This window comes from Spermophilus citellus, assembly GCF_964194105.1.
Source record: "Spermophilus citellus genome assembly, chromosome: 10".
Taxonomy (NCBI): Eukaryota; Metazoa; Chordata; class Mammalia; order Rodentia; family Sciuridae; genus Spermophilus; species Spermophilus citellus.
The window spans coordinates 24019592-24037697 of NC_138197.1; the positions used below are offsets into that span (position 1 = coordinate 24019592).

General features: G+C 44.6%; 1 protein-coding gene across 27 annotated transcripts in view; it reads left to right on the plus strand.

Annotated features, from left to right (window-relative positions):
- The window catches only part of MICAL3 (microtubule associated monooxygenase, calponin and LIM domain containing 3), a 200046-nt gene extending 182576 nt beyond the window's left edge, over positions 1-17470 (plus strand). For 16 of the 27 annotated variants that reach the window (XM_081310955.1, XM_081310944.1, XM_081310970.1 and 13 more), the window contains 5 exons: positions 3300-3350; positions 12568-12633; positions 15540-15639; positions 15776-15849; positions 15940-17470. In XM_081310955.1, the coding sequence (XP_081167081.1) occupies positions 3300-3350; positions 12568-12633; positions 15540-15639; positions 15776-15849; positions 15940-16124 (476 nt within the window). In that variant the 3' untranslated portion in view covers positions 16125-17470. The remainder of the gene's footprint in view (positions 1-3299; positions 3351-12567; positions 12634-15539; positions 15640-15775; positions 15850-15939) is intronic. The other 11 variants (XM_081310972.1, XM_081310963.1, XM_081310949.1 and 8 more) reach the window with 3 other exon arrangements.
- Positions 17471-18106: the final 636 nt, after the last annotated feature.

Consider the following 18106-nt stretch of genomic DNA (forward strand, 5'->3'; position numbering starts at 1 on the left):
TCAGGGTAAGAGTTCCCCAGGAAAAGGGGGACTATACCCCTCCTTACAAGATTCTGAGTTTTAGGGAAGAGGGTTGCCATCTGGGTTGATGGTTTCTGTAAAGAACTCAAATCTTTGTCAGCTGCATGCAGTTGGAGTCTACAGCAGTACTTCAGCACTTCTGTAACAATCATATTATTCCAGCTGCTGAATAAGGGCCAGAAAGTAACACCATTAAAAATTGACAGAGGAGAACTGGGGTGGGACCCAATGGTAGAGTTTACCTAGATAATGCAGGACCCTGCATTCCATCCCAATACACACACACACACATACACACACACACACACCAAATTGGCAGAGGATTTTACCAAAATTATTCTTATCAATTGTTTAGATAAATTACATTTTCATGACCATGTACAACTGAATATCATATAAGTTAGTGCTTTTCAAACTTGCTTTTAGCAGAAGAGCCCTTTTACAACATTATAAATTCAAGTTAAAATAAAAAATAATTGCCCTAAAAGGTTAAAACATATATACAAAAACTTGACAACACAGGATATGGTGAAGAGCTGCACCATCATCCAGTTCATTTGTGGGAACAAAGGTGAGAACAGCCTGATATACACCAGTAGTTGCTGTAAATAGCCACAGTGTGTTTTTAATGACTTCCCTGGAACTCTCAGGGTATTTTCAATTTAAAGATGTAGTTACTAGAATTTTTAAAACAGAACAGTAGCATTTTTCCAAGTTGAATCACTAACAAATCCAACAACTCATATTCCTAATAAAGAACCAATCAAAGATGCTCCTAGAATAAGCAAGAAACCCAGATTCACTATGATATCATGACATAATATGTCATCCACCCTTAGTGCCATGCTGATAAGTGCATGCTCTGAGAGGCTGGCATCACTATACTTGCAGGCCAGGATTTAAATGAATTACATAGTTTCTTTTTTACCAACACATTCACAATGAATGCAGATACTTGCACACAGGAAGCAGAAAAAACTTGGTCCTGAGGGCCCCACAAAAGCAAGTTCACCTGGCTGCGCAAATTAATTCGTTCAATGGGTTAAAAGTTGGCATATTAAGCATTGAGTATGGTATGCCTTTTCAACATTTTTTAAAGAGTTACAAGCATTTGAGGTTCTTGGAAGATCCCTAGAACATTGTGAAGAACCCTAGGGTTCCACAGAAGTTTGAAAATCATTGTTCTAATCCAACTTCTTCCTGTAGATGAGACTTTGCCAAAATATCTTTAACCAAAATGAAGTCTGTGCTTTCTCTAAAGATGCACCTCAGTAACTCTGTTGAGATATTTCCCCATGATGCATTTAGTGTTGTAGGAACAGACGAGGCAAGGCACCAAAGATAGCAGGAAACAGTTTTATTTGGCTGTAGACAGGTTCAGAGGGCAAAGCTTTTGCTGTAATCAATCAATCCCCTGAACCCCGAATTCAGGTAGTTTCAGAGTTTATGCCCAGCATGTAAGGGGAAGGGCTCAGAAGTTCACAGTCTGCAGTAGTTCACATAAAAGCAGCTTTTTCTTTCACTATTTTGGGCAAGTTAACCCTTCAAGGACAACACCTGAGAAGGAGAGAGCTTCTTGTCCCCTTTCTATCCTCCCCCTGCTAGCTGTTACCATGGAGCCCAGTTGGTAACTTATCTTTAAAATGTAGACATCTCTGTGGAGCGCAGCTCAAGGCCAGAGGATTTGATTGCACATTTCCACAAGCTACTATACTGGATATATTTGTGAAAAACTAATGAGGGGGTGTCCAGCAACTGGAGTGCTGGTATCTTCCCAGCCAGTGGCCAAGTAAAACAGGGCAACACAAAAGTAGGAAGTGTATCTACATTGAACTCTTTTGCAGAGACTCTTTTCTGCTTGTGCATTGCATCCTTGTTAGTCTCACTGCACCTAGTTGAACCTTGAAGAAATATCCTCAGTTGAGTCCAAAACCTGGAATTTTCCAACATGCTGGTCAGCCCCATCCCTAAGGGCTGTACTACCAAGCCAGCCAAATCTGCTATTCTGTCTCACTTGATGGTCTCAAGCTTCCATTGTGTCTGAAGGGGTCAGACTTTGTTAGCCAACCTGACCTTCCAGAGAAGAGATCTGATACAGACTTGCTACCCAGTTAATCTCTATTTTTCAAAGGCTTCTATATATTCAGAGCTCAAGAATTAGTTTCAGAGCTTTCAAGCCTAGGACAAGACCAAGACTTTTATGTGATTTCTGGTCCTGGGACATCCAGGTCACTTTTTTGTTTCTGGAACACTGATTCAAACTTAAAACCACTGGATCAACCTTGAGCCTGAGCTGGGAAGACTTTGCAGGATTGCATTCAGTTTTCAGATGTATGTCCATTCTTGAAGAGGAAACCCCATGTGGAAAAAAAAGGCTGCCAAGATCAGCTTTTAGAATGTGAGGTTTAGAGAAAGGGTGACACAATAGCAACTGAGTTTTGTTGTGCTCTGTACCTCTTTACAGTTCTGGAGAGATGAGGATCACCTACTCAAACCCAGTGCTCAGCTCCAGACTTTACATCTCAGGCCTTGCTGGGCTACCACAGGAGCTAAAAGTGCTGGCTAAGAGTGCTGGTGGCCAGCAGACCTCCAAGAGCCTCAGGGCAAATAGTTGCAGATTCAGAAATCTGCATAAGACTCAGCTCATTTCCAGAAGGCTGACTAAAGTTATAAGACTATACCTCAGAAGAGACAGGACCTCCATCTTAAGCTCCTCCAGCAGCGTGATTTTGCAAGGAGTGTGCTACAGTCACTAATGGGGCCATACACAGGAGTTCTTGGAAATGCTGCCAACTGTGTTTAAACCCAAGGGTTGGGACTCTTCCAGGGCTTGTTTAGGGTGTTCACATCTTGGGGCCTCAGCCTGGGGTTTTAATGTTCAGAAATAAGTAGGAAGTAATAGGCCCTGATCCACTCTTGAACTTCTTAAATCTTCTTTGATAAGACTGAGTTCCTGTAGGGTCAGATTTCCCAACAAAGCCAAAGCCTTTTGTCCTTACTGAGCCAACATATGAAAAAGGATCACACTGATAGTGACTGTTGACTCTGCCCCCACTGATTTTAGTTAATCCCCTTTCACACCATGAGGTACACAGAGATGGCCTGCATGTGTGCATATAATGCACTTATAGACATGCATGCTTTCTATCTGTTCCTTTTTGCCCTCTTGCTATATATCTGCATGTTTCATATGCTTCATGTCATTGATGGCTTTGGGTGTGGGGGACAACAAGGTCATCTGGTCAAATAACTCTCTCTTCACCAATTCCTTGTTGTAGACTATTGGGGAGAGTCTTATTACAGTGACCTCATCGACTTGCATCTGGGTGGTATGTATAGCAGCAACTGTTGCTGGTACTAATCCCTCTGACACCCTTCCCCTTCGTTTCTCCCAGTCCTTCCTCACAAATATCGAGAAGAAACCAACCTGATAACCAAATGGCAAAAGCACAAACCCTTTTCCAGGCTCAGTGGTAGAAGACTTGCCTACATGTGCAAGACCCTGGGTTTCATCCCCAATACCACCAAAAAAAAAAAAAAAAAGGAGCAGCATGTCAGATCCTCTCCGCTGCCCATATATACTCCAGAAGACGATTTAAGATAGCTTTTGCTGCCCAGAATTTTTCTAATGTCTCATAATAAGACTTTATCTATCCCACCTCAACAACCTTGCACTCCCTTTGCTAGTCCCCTTGTTTGGTTGTTTGATAGCAGGTACACACACACTCAAATCCAACACAAATTTTGTCCTGAATCTTATCTTTCATAACTTGTAGGTATCATATCTACTATGAAGCTCACTGCCAGTCACACTTTAGAGGCAGACGTGGAGCTGGGGATATAGCTCAGTGGTAGTGCACTTGCCTAGCATGTTCAAGGCCCTAGATTCCATCCCCAGCACTGAAAAAAGAAAAAAAAAAAAAGATGACACAAACATGAAGAACTCAGCCTCAATCATTTTCATTAGGGTAGGCTCATGTATCCCCCAAAAGATCCCAGTGCATGCAAAAGGCTTCACTGTTGTGATTTTGATCCAAGTTCATCAGACTTGAGTTTATAAGTAGAGATGTCTATAATGATGGCCCTCCTCTTTGTCACATCCTGTGTCTTACTTTATACTTTTTTAGATGAAGGCAGGAGAAGCCTCAGGCACTAGTTCTCAAAGTGTAGTCTCTAGACCAGCAGCAGCAACACCTGGGGGCTTTTTAGACATGAAGATTCTCAGGCTCCATCATACACTTTCTGAATCTGAAACTCTGCAGATGAGGCTATGGTATCTTGTGTTTTAGCAGACCTTGCAGCTGATTCATGTGGCTTCTAAAACCAGAGATCCCCTAGCTGAAAGGAATACAGTATATTTGCTGTTTTTCTGTATAAGACTTATCTTTTTTTTTTTTTTTTTTTTTTTGCTTAGAGAAATAACCAATCTATGAATCTTGTTTCTAAACTTTGGGCATCTTTTCTCCTTGAAAGCTGCCATGTGGCAGGAATGTCAAGCAGAGGTTCAGGGTTTCTGCACCTGCTTAGTGTTCCCTGTCTTTTTTTTTTTTTTTCAGCAAATAGTAGCAATTTTATTTTTTTCATTCTAAAGCTTGCACACTTTCTTTTTCTTATGTTCCCTGTCTTCGATCAAGCAATCCAGTCTCTTGCTCTTTCCGTAGAGATTCAGTGCTTCTAGCTTGGCCTGAGGAAAAAAAAAAAGAGAGCTGGTGAAGATATTCTCTCATTTTTTATTCCAACGCCATCCTTTTAAGAGAATCATTTCTTGACTCATTCATTTTAAAACCAAAGCCAAGACTGAAGGTATGGCTCACTGATAGAGCATTTTTCTGGCATGTACAAGGTCCTGAATTCCATTTCCAGCACTGCCAAGGGGTGGGGTGGGGAGGACCAAGGCTGTAATTCTGATTCCTATTATAGGACAGTGCCATATCCTTAGAGTACCTCCACCCACCAGCAGCTGGGGCCCTTGGCTCCTTGGATAGGTGGGACTGTGGTCTCTGTTCTCTGTGTCCCTGATCCCTTGATCCCATGGATCCCACCCCTCTACAGGCTCCTGGAGCTTTTGGAGTATTGAGGGATCTCCACACTCATGGCCATTGATGCTGAAAAAGGGCTGATGCTTACACCCTACTTAACAGATCCCATTTATCCCATTCCCTGTCTAATGTCCCCAGTCCCCTTCCCACTCCTCCTAACACTTCCTGGGCAATGGTAATGTCAATTCTAAATAAATCTTAATGTGCAAGAAGACATTATTACATTTAGAACCTTGTAGAAGGAGCTCTCAAAGCCCACTTCTTTGAGCTCATGCTTGCCTGGCCTTCCCAGTTGGAGCCCTGCTGTTGCCTCACAGTGAGTCTCATATATGTCTCTTCTGTTTTCTCTCCCCCACTGTTCAACTGAGAAAATGCAGTAGGCTGTTTTTACAACAGCTCTTAACTCTTTGGATCTAGAATGCCAACAAATTCCAGGGGGAAATGAAATATATGAAAGAAAAAAAACTTAGTGTTTCTTCCAAATTATAAAGTACCCTACCATCAGACACCTTATGACCCCTGCTACTTGGTTATCATCACTTCCCCTTTTGTCAGTGCACTCTCACTTGTATGTAATGTTCAGACTCTTCCTGTGAGCTCTGCTCACCATATAGGCTGCTGCTACTGCCTACTAATGAAGTATGGAAGAAACATTCCTTTGTGAAGGGAGTCACTCTGCACACCAGGCACAGGGTAAAGATCACCAGGCTCTGCCCTCACCAAACCCCAGGAGGAAGCTTAGATCCCTGTTCAGTTTCTGCTGATGTTTACTTCTCGGGGCAGTTGTTAATATTCATTAATCAAGTGGGGAAAAGATACCCTTTGAACTGGGCATAGTGGAGTACATCTGTAAATCCCAGCAACTCAGTAAGCCAAGGTAAGAGGATTGCAAGTCAGAAGCCAGCCTTGGCAACTTAGCAAGACCCTGTCTCAAAATTAAAAATAAAAAGGGCTAGGGATGCTGCTAGTGATAGAGCACCCCTGGGTTCAATCCCTAGTACTGGGCGGGCAGGGGAGAGGACCTTTTAGAATCTGGAGCTTGAAGTGTAGTTAGAATCAGATTGCTGTTCTACCCTTTCCTCCCCAAAAGGCCTTATATCAACCTCATTTCTGGGTCATAGCAGCAATCTTGTTTCTCATGTGGGTGACACAGAGCTCTAAGTAACACTCAGATTATTAGGAATTTCATATCCTGCTCAGAGGAGTTCAGACCCCTAGTGTTCTGTCTGTCCCACCATAGTGCCTCAGTGGGGTCTTTAGTGGCTTTCAGCTAACTATTTAAAGGCTCATTTTGAGGTGGGTTCATAGCTCAATGGCAGCATATGGAAGACCCTAAGTTCAATCCCCAACACCCCAAAGTAGTCTCCTTTTAAGCCACAGAGTATAGAGAATAAAGATTTCACTTCCTCAAATAGCTGGATCTTGTGATTTGAAAAGAAAATAAACCATTTTACAGAGACATAATGACCCTTGGTCCAGAAAAGAAGGGTTTGCAGAGGCCATTGTCTTTCCCTCCTCTTCTGGGAGAATACAGAACAGGTGGAGCACAATCCACCATGCTTTGTTGCACTATATCAGATAAATAAAAGAAAAACTATATTTTTTTCTGAAAAAAAAAAATAAAGAAAAACTATATTTCTTCTGAAATTTTTAGATTAAAAAGACCCACACCTGATTTTACAGGACCTTACCTCTTGATTTATATGTATCATAGGGAAATGGAAGGTTTAGAAATATAACATGAATTCCTGGAAAGTGATCTTTCATTCTTGCCAGGAAGTTGGGGTGGGAGGCACAGGGAGGCCTACCCCAGGCCTTGCCCCTTCCCACCTTCTGAGTGACTGTCTTCTATTTGCTTCTCTTAATTTGATGTTAGTAGATTTTTGCATCTCTGCTCATGCTGAGCATTAGCCTGGCTAGTTTTGCTTAGGAATTTTGAAATTACCAACATTTTCCAACATTCATGTGTCTGTATGTATTGGATCTCAGTTCTTAAATGAACCTTTTTGTTTTTTACTTTCTCTCCACCCACCCCACCCCACCCCACACACTCAGAGTCTAGAAATTCATTCTGCACTGAGCTTTTTGAAGCACAAGCATCTCCCCAGCCCTGTCATATGTATGTAGGCTAGACCTGCTAGCCTTCTCACCATTCCACAGCCCTGATAAGGCCTCAGTGTTTGTTATTGCCCACAAAGGCTGCTGCGTGCTAGGGCATGCCATTGGCTGGGCAAATGGGTTTTTTGGGTTGGAGAGTGAGAATAGTTGAATATAGTCTTAGTCAAGAAAGCTTTTGCCAATTATGTAACTTGAGGGCTGGGATATAGCTCAGTGGCAAGGCGTCTGCCTTGCATTTGCAAAGCCCTGGGTTCAACCCCCAGTTCCAAAAAAAAGACAAAAAAAAAAGAACCCCACCAAAAACAAATAAGATTAAAAACAAAAACCCAGATTATGAAACTTGAACAAGACAGAATAGAGGCAGCCACAGTGACACATGCTATAATCCCAGCTCCTTGGGAGGCTGAAGCAGGAAGATCACAAATTCAAGGGCAGCCTGGGTAACTTAGTAAGACTCTGTCTCTAAATAAAAAATATGAAGGGCTAAGGATGTAGCTCAGTGGTAGTACATCCCTCAGTTCAATCCCTAATACTTCAAAAAAAAAAAATCAATTATAGCCCCATTTCTTTTTTCTTACATGAGAATCACAAAGAAATTCTCCTGAGTTGAGTGTGTGATTCTGGCAAAATGCTTGCCCAGCATGTTCAAGGCCCTGGTTTCTATCCTTAGCACCACAAGGAAAAAGGAAAAGAAATTCTTACAACTCTGGACATGTTGTTCTCTGGGTGACTGAGCATGGTAATGACTGGGGAAAACCCCTGGGGTCTCTGAGGAAAAGGTGGACAAAAACCTCTGTAGCATCACTGAATTGGATTAAAAGGCATTGGATTCCTTAGCAGTAAACATGGTGCCTTTCTGCAAAACAAAGAAGAAATGCAAGTCCCCTCAGGCAAGATGAGGGATACACAGTCTGAGTAGAGATCATGTGGTAGGAAAATAGAACCTCAAAATGCAATTAAGAAATAAGCATGCCTATTGCCTGTCCCTGACATCTTGGAGGAAGTTGTTCAGAGACCTTAAGGAAGTCAAAACCAAAAAGATGATGTTTTAGGTAGCTCACTGGTAGAAGGATTCTCTACCACTGAGCTACCTAAAGTGTAGCTGAAAAGGGAGTAATCTAGCTCAAGTTCTAGTGTATCAAAAAGGAAGATGTTATGAGCCAACTTCCAACTTATAAAAGGATGATATTCTATAATGTTTACAATCTTATTATTTAGAATTATTCATTCCCATAGAAGTATAGTTATAAATGGTGACTCAGCTCATAAAAAGCCTATTTTCCTTATAATGTCTCTGTGAACAGAGACTCCAGTACCTAGCCAGTGAGTTCTGAGGAAATGCAACACTCCAGGCTGGGACTTCTCAGGTCTAGATGCCCCATTAATAAGCCCTCCCAGGGTCTGCCAGGTACTGGCTTAAGAGGCCTTTCCAGCTTTAAGCATGTGATGATGGCTCCTTTGTCTCACAGGGGGGATCTAGGGGCCTAGATGATGGCAGAGATGGATTCTAAGATGAGGCAGATCCCAGGGCTAGTTCTCTGCTTCCTCTTTGTCCTCCTTGAGTCTGGCCACCCAACTTGCCTTCCTGCTGCAACTACCCTCATCTTACAACAGAAATTTGTTCCTGATTTGGGGATTGAACAGAGGGGCACTTAACCACTGAGACACATCCCTAGCCCATTTTTATATTTTTATTTAGAGACAGGGTCTCCCTGAGTTGCTTAAGGCCTCACTAAGTTGTTGAGGCTGGCTTTGAACTCATGTTCCTCCTCCCTTAACCTACCAAGGCACTGGGATTGCAAGTGTGTGCCGCTGTGCCCGGCTTTGGCTCTTAAAGAAAATGAGGTTAGCTGGGCGCAGTGGCTCGAGTCCCATCAGTTTAGAAGACTGAAACAGGAGGATCGCAAGTTCAAAGCCAGCCACAGCAACTTAGTGAGACTCTAAACAACTCAGTGAGACCCTGTCTCTAAATAAAATACAAAATAAGGCTGGGGGTGTGGCTCAGTGATTGAGTGCCCCTGAATACAATCCCTTGTACCGCCCCGCCCCCCCCCAAAAAAAAAAAAAGAAAGAAAATAGAGTTAATGGATGGCCTCATAGTGCCTGGTTAATTAGAGGTACTCAGCAAACATATTTTATGAAGTAATTAGTCTCTCACCTTGTCTTAAAATAAGCCCATGATCTTTTTAAGGTATTTCTAGTTATTTCTGATATTAGCACCACTGTAGAAGCCAGTGGGCTAAATAAAACCAGGCAGAATCAAATGACTGATCCGGGAGTACAAAGCCTTAGGTCAGCTCCTATCACAGCACAGTTATCTCTAGGCTTTCTGGACTGTGAGTAAAGTTAGGCCTTGCTCTTGGCCCCACCAGACTTCATTATCACATCCTTACTTCCTAAAAGAAAGGCACTAAACCTTTTTCTACCTCTCAGCCTCAGGGTTAGGGCCTTTTGGATTTTGAGTACTAAAAATGTAAAGTGGGGTTTGTCTTCATTTCAGATGAGCAGCCATGCTCCGTATCTTGAGAACTGGTTTGTTTGCTTAATTTTTCTAGCTACCAAAACATTTTATTCTGTTAACTCGTAGGATGGGGGGAGAAGATACAGTATGTTGAGATAAAGTATCTTAGAGACCTTTATGAGGAAGTAGGATGAAGATAGAAATATAGAAAAAACAAACCAAGCATAGTGGCACACACTGTAATCCTAATGATTCAGGAGACTAAGGCAGGAGGAGATCACAAGTTTGAGGCCAGTCTGGTAAAATTAGCAAGACCCTGTCTCAAAATAAAAAGGGCTAGTAATGTAGCTCAGATAAAGTGGTAGAGGTAGAGTGCTTGCATAGCATATGCTTGGCTCTGGATTGCATCCCCAGCACAGGGCCAGGGGTGGGGGTGGTCTTCTATTTAGGGTGATGCCTTTGCTCTTAGAATCAATGAACCAGATCATCTGTTTCTCACATCTCCCTAAAAGGCAAAGAAACTTCTATCAGTTGGTGCCCCTGTGCCTCGTTTGAGTGTCCTTTCAGATTCTCTTGCGGTGTGGAACTCCCCATTCAATTGGGTTTTCCCTTCTATTTCTTCCTAAAATAATATCCACTGGGTGTCCTTTCTGATTATAAAAGCAGTACAAATTCATTGTGGAAATTGTGGACACTAAAGAAAAAAGTACCACCCCTGAAGCACCAGTCTACTCACCTCCTCCTTGAGGGATAAGAGGGACCAGCCCTTCCAGTCTTCCATACCCTTCCTTCTGCTTTTTGTTATCACAGTGCCTTCCCCCTTTCCTTTTCTTTTTTTAAACACATGCTTTACCTGATGCCCCCTTTTTCTAATTTTTTTCCTAATTTCTGTTTTCAATATCTTGTTATCTCAAATTGTATACTATATCAGAAAGGGTATAAGAGGAATGTGATCTATATAAAAGGAGATAAAGGCTATATTTTGTGATGTCCAAAAAGTAGAAATGCCCACATACATGCATATGCTTGTTCCTACTTGATTTTGGATGTGTATTGATTGTATATTGTGTCACTGTCCCTTGCTAATCAATATGGATGATATTCTACTGCACAACACACAGCCTTTTCACATATAACGTTGGTTCTAGGAAGCAACAGAAGTGGTTTATTGACATTTTATTTAAGGGATTATCCAGGTATTCTGAACCTCAACACAGACTCTATACTTTGAAACCAAGAAATTTGAATATAAGTCTGCTCTAAGGCAAACAAAGTTTTTTAAGAACGAAATCCTCCTCCCATGTGACCAGGCATCAGCTGGTCATGGTCTGATCTATTGAGAACACTGAATGTAATCAGCATTTCACACACCTGCTTTCTGTATCTGGCTTTCGTATTAAAGTTGTACCCGGCATCAAATTAACTGTACAAAGCACTGTGCAGAATGGCGAAGGTCTGAGAAGAAAAAAAAAGGTGATCCCTGCATTTATTCCATTGCAAAGTAGAATGGTTTGTCTGTTTGGCCCTCCTGTTGACCTAAACTCCCTTCTCATTATAAGCCACCCATGCAGCCCTTCCCCTTCGATCCCCACCAAAGCCTGTCCTTGGACTTCACTGTCCCCTGTGTGTGCTGCTGTGGTTCTGTGATGGTCCCTTGCTCAGCTCCTCTCCCTCTTCCTTGAGTGACCATCAGGTCTCCCCTACAACTGGTCTGGAGATGTCTCTCTGCACACTGTCTCCTCTCAGTTGCCCCACTCTTACCAACATCATTAGTGTGAGTTGTTGGCCTGTCCTGTCAGCACACCCCTCTTGATCCTAAATGCAACAGCATCCCCCAGCTGTGACACTGAACCCCTCCAAGAAATGGAAAGGCCAGAAGAAAATGTGGGGTGGCTTGCTCTCCCTGGCATGTGGAAGGGATAGTGATACAAACCAATGGAAGTCACTTCTGTGTGTCCACATTTTCCCAAAATTGTCCTGGCTCAGAATTTGAATGCTGCAGGTGCCAGAGCTCTGCAGGCCCACCAACAGTTAGGGTGCTGCCTCCATAGACTCAGGTCCTTTCTATAGACACAGCACCAGAAGGTAGCAGACCCCTCATTGCCCCTTAAGACTTATCTAAGGTTAATTTAATTTTTTTTTTTAAAGAGAGAGTGAGAGAGGAGAGAGAGAGAGAGAGAGAATTTTTAATATTTATTTTTTAGTTCTCGGCGGACACAACATCTTTGTTGGTATGTGGTGCTGAGGATCGAACCCGGGCCGCACGCATGCCAGGCGAGCGCGCTACCGCTTGAGCCACATCCCCAGCCCAGGTTAATTTAATTTTGAGCACATCTTAGAATATTTCACTTAGGTTTGGTTGGCACCACTTTCCTACCTAGAAACAATATTACCCCCATATTCAAGACAGTGTTTTACAGAGGTAGGCAGACATACCCAGGGGCTTTGGGCATTTTTTAGGTGGCCTTCATGGTCAACACCCAAGACCATGAAGGCCACCTAAATTTCACATGCTACCAGTAAGGAATAGAAGAGGAAGGCACAGCCCACTTGGTTGTGAGCTGCTGCTGCATGAAAGGAGTACTTGCATCTTTAGGAGGACCCCACCATCCCTCCCTCAAGTCACACCCATATCAGTGACTGCTCCTGATGCCTGAGCCCGCTCTTGTTCAGTTTCTGTGCTGAAAAAAGGACTTAATTCATTTGTAGACTTTGTTTCCCCTGTTTCTGCTTCTCCATTTCTTGTATTTTTTCTTTTCCTCCTGTTGTTCCTTTCTCACTTTTTATGCTTTTTGTCCTCTGCTTGTTTTTTATTTCACCCTCACCCTGTCCCTTTCCACTTCCAAATTCCTCCTCCTCTTTTCCTCTTCCTTTTTTGTCTTTCTCCGTTTCCTCCTCCTCCTCTTCCTTGTTTGGTCCTTTTTGAAGTTGAGCCCAGTGGCGGGACTCCACGGCGTAGACCTCTCTCCTTCTGCCCTTGCTGTGTCCAGGAAGGTAACGTAACCTCACCCGCCTCATCCCACTGCCTCGGAGGGTCAGAGCCACATTAGTTCCACAGGGAGCCACAACCCAACTATTTCTCTTTCTCTCTGATATGTGACAGTCCTATTTTAGAATGTCATGAATATGTGGCAGTTTCTTACAAGGCACAGTATCCCTTTGACTATCTGAGGGGAGGACCCGGGTACAGAGGGAAGCTGGAGAGCCTCCAGGTCTGGCGACTGAAGTCTACAGACTTCCTACAGCCTGCAGACCTTCTGCAGCATTTCCCCCCATCCCCCATAACCATTTGTACTTGGGCCTTTAAGCCTCAGGTCCACCAGATGGATTTGTATTGATGGAGTCAAGGAATACTGTCCTTACAAAGACTGATCTACACAAATGCCCCCAAGTTCTTTACCAAAACAAACACTAAAGCAAACTTCTCTACTTTGTGTCTTGCTGAGTGTGTTTTGTTTTGTTTTGTTTTTTGGTGTTTATTTTTTGGTCTGACTGAAGTCTGTTGTGGTGATAAGATTGTCATTGACAAGGCATGTGGGCAGGGGAAGGGGGAGTATGGCCATGACTAACCCTTGCTAATCTCTTACTCTGCTCTCCATGGCTCTCACATGTGATCTTCACCCTCCTCACCACATCCCCTTACTCATCGGCTGTGAACAAGCTCCACCATGGCTCATGAGCAGTGTTCAGATGTACCCTGGTGGAAGTTTTGTCTTTATACATGGGAAGGTGGGAAGGAGGGAGAGACTTCCTGGTGTGCCCTCAGCTTGCCACACTGGACAAGCTTGCATGTCTCAGGGCTCCATCTTCATGGCCATGTGGGCACACTGTGCAGAGACGCTCCGGAAGGAATGCATGGAACTGAGCTGTAGGCTGGTTTAAAAGCCAAAGACCCAAGTCTATTGGATCGGGTGAGGAGAGTTCAGGCCCCCAGACACACATGCGGCACTGCACAGTCGCAGGCTCCACAGGCCAGGGGTTGCGGAATGGGGAGCTTCCATCCTTGAGAGTAGAGCTCAGAGACAGCATGCCACCTCAGGACAAAGTTGTATGTTCACTGGGGCACAATGCAGACACCAACTCCTGTTTGTGTGAACGCAGTGCATCTCTGCCTCTCTAGAGTGGGACCACTGGCTGGCTGACTTAGGCCTTATGTGGGTCAAGAAGACAACATCACAAGAGCTTTGTCTTTGATTAGTGTGCGAGAATGCCAGATGGTAGAATACGGGCAAGAATGAGTAAGGAGCAAATCTGAAAGCCACCCACCTGAGGATGTACATAGTACATACTCCTGGGCTATAACACTAATCCCTGTGCTGGGACATCCAACCAAGCAACTCAGAAAATAGAGAGTACTTTGAGAGTTTTCCCAGTTCAGTGCCTCTTAACCTGAGACCTATAGATGTACTTCAGAAAGCCCCTAAGTACCCTGAAATTCTGTCTAAAATTGTTTGATGCTGTAATGGGAGTGTAGAGTGCACTACTTAGTGGTAGAGCACTTCCCTAGCATGCTTAAGTTCCTGGGTTTCATCCCAAGTACCACAAAATAATAATAATAATGTGTGTATATATATATATATATATATATATATATATATATATATATATATATAAGCATTTTTCTAGCAAAAGTCCTTAGCTTTCATGAGATGCTTTAAATGGTTTGTAACCCCAAAATATTAAAGAGCCACTGACATAGTCTGTCTCTTAGGCAGGACCAAACTTTGACCATGAGCAGATTTATGCTCCAAGGAAAGGAGTTTGTTTCCTCCTTGGATGGTGTGATTCCTTGGAAGGTTCTTCCTCTATCCTCCTGCTGCAGTTAAGCCCAGAGGGTTGTGTTGCTCCTTATGGAGACTAGTCCTGTGCTGGTTCAGGTTGGCCTGAGTCAGCAGTCAGGTACCAGGCCCAAAAACTGGTGGTGGGACTGGATCAGAACAGGGGGTGGCCACCTTCCTCAGTCTCTAGGGTGTGCGGGTCTGCTGGTGGTCTGCTGACAGCTATCCTGGATGCCCTGTGTCTACCACACAGTCCCTGCTAGAGTGTTTGTCAAGAAGTACGTCCAGCCACATGTTAAGAAACGGTTTCTTGCCAGGCATAATGGCACATGCCTATAATCCCAGCATCTGGGGAGGTTGAGGCAGGAGAATCACAAGTTCAAAGCCAGCCTCAGTGATTTAGTGAGGCCCTGAGCAACTTAGCGAGACCCCATCTCAAAATAAAAAGGGCTGGGGATGTAGCTCAGTGATTAAACACCCCTGGTTCAATCCCTGTTACCAAAACAAAAAAGAAGAAGAAAGGGTGTCTTTCTGATTAGGATACAAAGCAATTATGAGGCCTCAATATTAGTGGCCCCAGAGAAGAGCAGCAGCCTAGGAAAGAACTGGGTTAAATGAGGGTGAAAGAGTAAAGTGTAGTTTATAAATTTAAATTTGCCATTTTTATTAGACTGGTTTTCTCCTCCAAGGAGACCCAGAACATAGCAAGTGCCAAATAAATATTAAATGGATTTAAAAAAATTAAGAAGGAAGAACAAAGCAATTTAAGACATACAAAAGAAAGCTTCTAAGCAGAAAAAGTATCAAGCCTATGAGGAGGGAACAGTCACAACCAGACAGGATTACTGGCAGGGATGAGGGCAGGGCCTGGACTGAACAGAACAGACAAAAAGCATAGGCTCCATTAGGCCCTGGGGTCTGCACAATGCAGGGGCCTATCATTATCTGCCCCCCACCCCCCACCCCCAAGGCTGTAGGCAAACTTTGGACCTGGCTTGGGAGTGTTCCGGCAGCATCTTGCTCGGCTCTCTTTGCACATTTGCCCCAGTGTGATGATTCCTGTGGGCCAGGGGAAACCAAGATACCCTCCCTTGCTGCCTGACACACAGTCTTTTTCGGCAGGCATGGGCAAGAAGGATGACCCTAAGCTGATGCAAGAGTGGTTCAAACTGGTGCAAGAAAAAAATGCCATGGTGCGCTATGAGTCGGAGCTGATGATTTTGTGAGTAGTCTGAGATTTGGGGGCCTATCCATGAGGGAACATAGGCACTGGGTCTGTCATAGATACACCAATCCTAACTTGGTGGGGTGAGTAGTTGCCCCCCAAGTCATTGTCTCTGTCTCCTTCCCCATCTTAGTGCCCGAGAGTTAGAGCTGGAAGATCGGCAGAGCCGACTACAGCAGGAACTGCGGGAGCGGATGGCAGTGGAAGGTAAGTGGGTGAGGGAAGGTGCACAGGGAAAGGCTGGTATGGGCTTCCACCTCCCGAGCCACACACCTTGTGACTTTGGCTACTCCTCAGATCACCTGAAGACCGAGGAGGAGTTGTCAGAGGAGAAGAAGATCCTGAACGAGATGTTGGAAGTTGTAGAGCAGAGAGACTCTCTAGTGGCCCTGCTGGAGGAGCAGCGGCTCCGGGAAAAAGAGGAGGACAAGGACCTGGAGGCGGCCATGCTGTCAAAGGGTTTCAGCCTGAACTGGTCCTGAGTTTGTGCCCATTACACTGCTTGGAATGTCAGCATCCACCTGGCTATGTTCTCCCAAACCACCTGGATCTAAGGTCCAAGGAAGCCTGGCACTTGCTGGGAGTTTGCATTCAGCCACCCACATGCTCATGTGCTATGGTGAAACCCCAGGTGATGATGATTATCTGAGATGACTCCGCCTCCTGAGAAGAGGCCCACCTGGACTTCCCACTCAAGAAAGAGGAGCAGAGCAAGAGATGTATGGTGCAGTGGGGAAACCCCGCACGGTCCCTGAGGACCTGTTGCCTGGTGCCCCTTCCTTCCGCCAGCATGTTTGGTAAGAGAAGGGAGCTGCTCCTTCTCTTCAAAGACACCGCCACTACAGAGAGCACCCCGCAGAACAGGGAAGCTGCCTTCTTCATGCTCCCTGAAGCACCACCAAAGAAAGAAAAAAACACCCCACAAGGAAGATGTGGATAGAGTATGGGAGAGGGGCAATGACCGATCAGGGCAGTGACCACCCCAGCATTGCAGGGGAAGCTGAGGGATAGGCAGGCTCTGAGTTCATTATGCAAATTATGAGGATGCAAGAGGGGTCTGTCCCCAGCCCCCACACAACACACTGGACTCCGAGTGGCCAAATGCCCCAGGCCTCTCTCTGGCTGAGGCCCGAAGCCCATGGATTGCTGCATTTTGCTTTTAGTTCACAACCATTTTGACACTGGAAAGTACTAACTTTGGGGACGGGGGGACCCTACACATCAAGCCCCCCATTGACAGACAGGCATTGTCACAATTCAGCGCTTCACAGTGGGGCAAGAGATTCCCTTTTTCCTTGGTGTTTTTTCCTGTGTTTGCACATTGAAATGAAGCTGAGGACCTGGCAAGATGCTCAGTCACTTCTGATCTTTTTTGTCAATTAACTTATTTTTTTAATACTTGAAAAGAAGCAACTTCATTTTTATATCTTTACTAGAGACACTGATCACCTGGCACCTATGTGTAGGGGTAACAGAGGTCTGCTAAGTCCTACACAGCCTGATTCAAAACTGACTGAACGCTTGTTATATGCATCTATTTATTAGCCGTCTTCGTAGTGTTACTGATCTGGTTGGCATCAGGGAGCAGCTTGAGACCCTCTGGGTCCTTGCTCACAGCTTTTCTGTCCCCCTGTAACTGTGTCCAGCCCTCTCCTCCTCCACCGGCACCCTGCTCTTGCTGTGGCACTGGACTTTAACATCAGAACTGTTAACTTGTCAAGGATACATTTCAGCACTGTCAGCAGCCATGCTGAAAGGCAAAGATGCCACAACGGTCTCTTGATGTTGGAATGTTGGCTCTGTAGGACCCATTGTTTTCTCAACCTTGGTGCCAGGGTTTACGGCCCTCCACGAATATGTTAAAGAAGATTTGGGGATAAGCCCTCTTCTAGCTGGCTGAGAGGGTGTGAGTGGCTCCTGTGATCTGTCTGGCTGATAGGAATTCCCTCAGCCTAGCTGAAGGTCCAGCCAGACAGGAAAACATGTGCTGCTGCCAGTATCAACATTTAGGCTGGTCTCTCACAGACAGGCAACTGCAGCCCTGTCTTCCCTCCCCTGAATTAGAATCTTCTTGAGGTGGTAAGGGCTAATAAGTACCATGTAACTAGCTCTACAAGTCAAACTGTTCATTTTTCATGGTTCAACCAGAGAATGGGTGTGTACAATTCATCAAGCCACTGACTAAGAAGGTCAAGGGCTGGGGAGTGCTTGCCTATCAAAAGAACTAGCACATGGTCATCCCAGGGATGATTCCATCAGTGCCAGACCAGTCTCGAAGGGGCTCTGCAGCTGATTCCTTGTGGGAAGGGCCAGTGTAGAATGAATAGGCCTGGCAATTCTTCAGATGTCCGTGGGGCAGGACAGGCCAAGGGTCCATACTGACTTTGGACTTCCCGTGGGAACCACACTGTGCCTCAACTCGAACATTCATTCTAACTACAATGGAGCAAAGAATCTGTCCTAT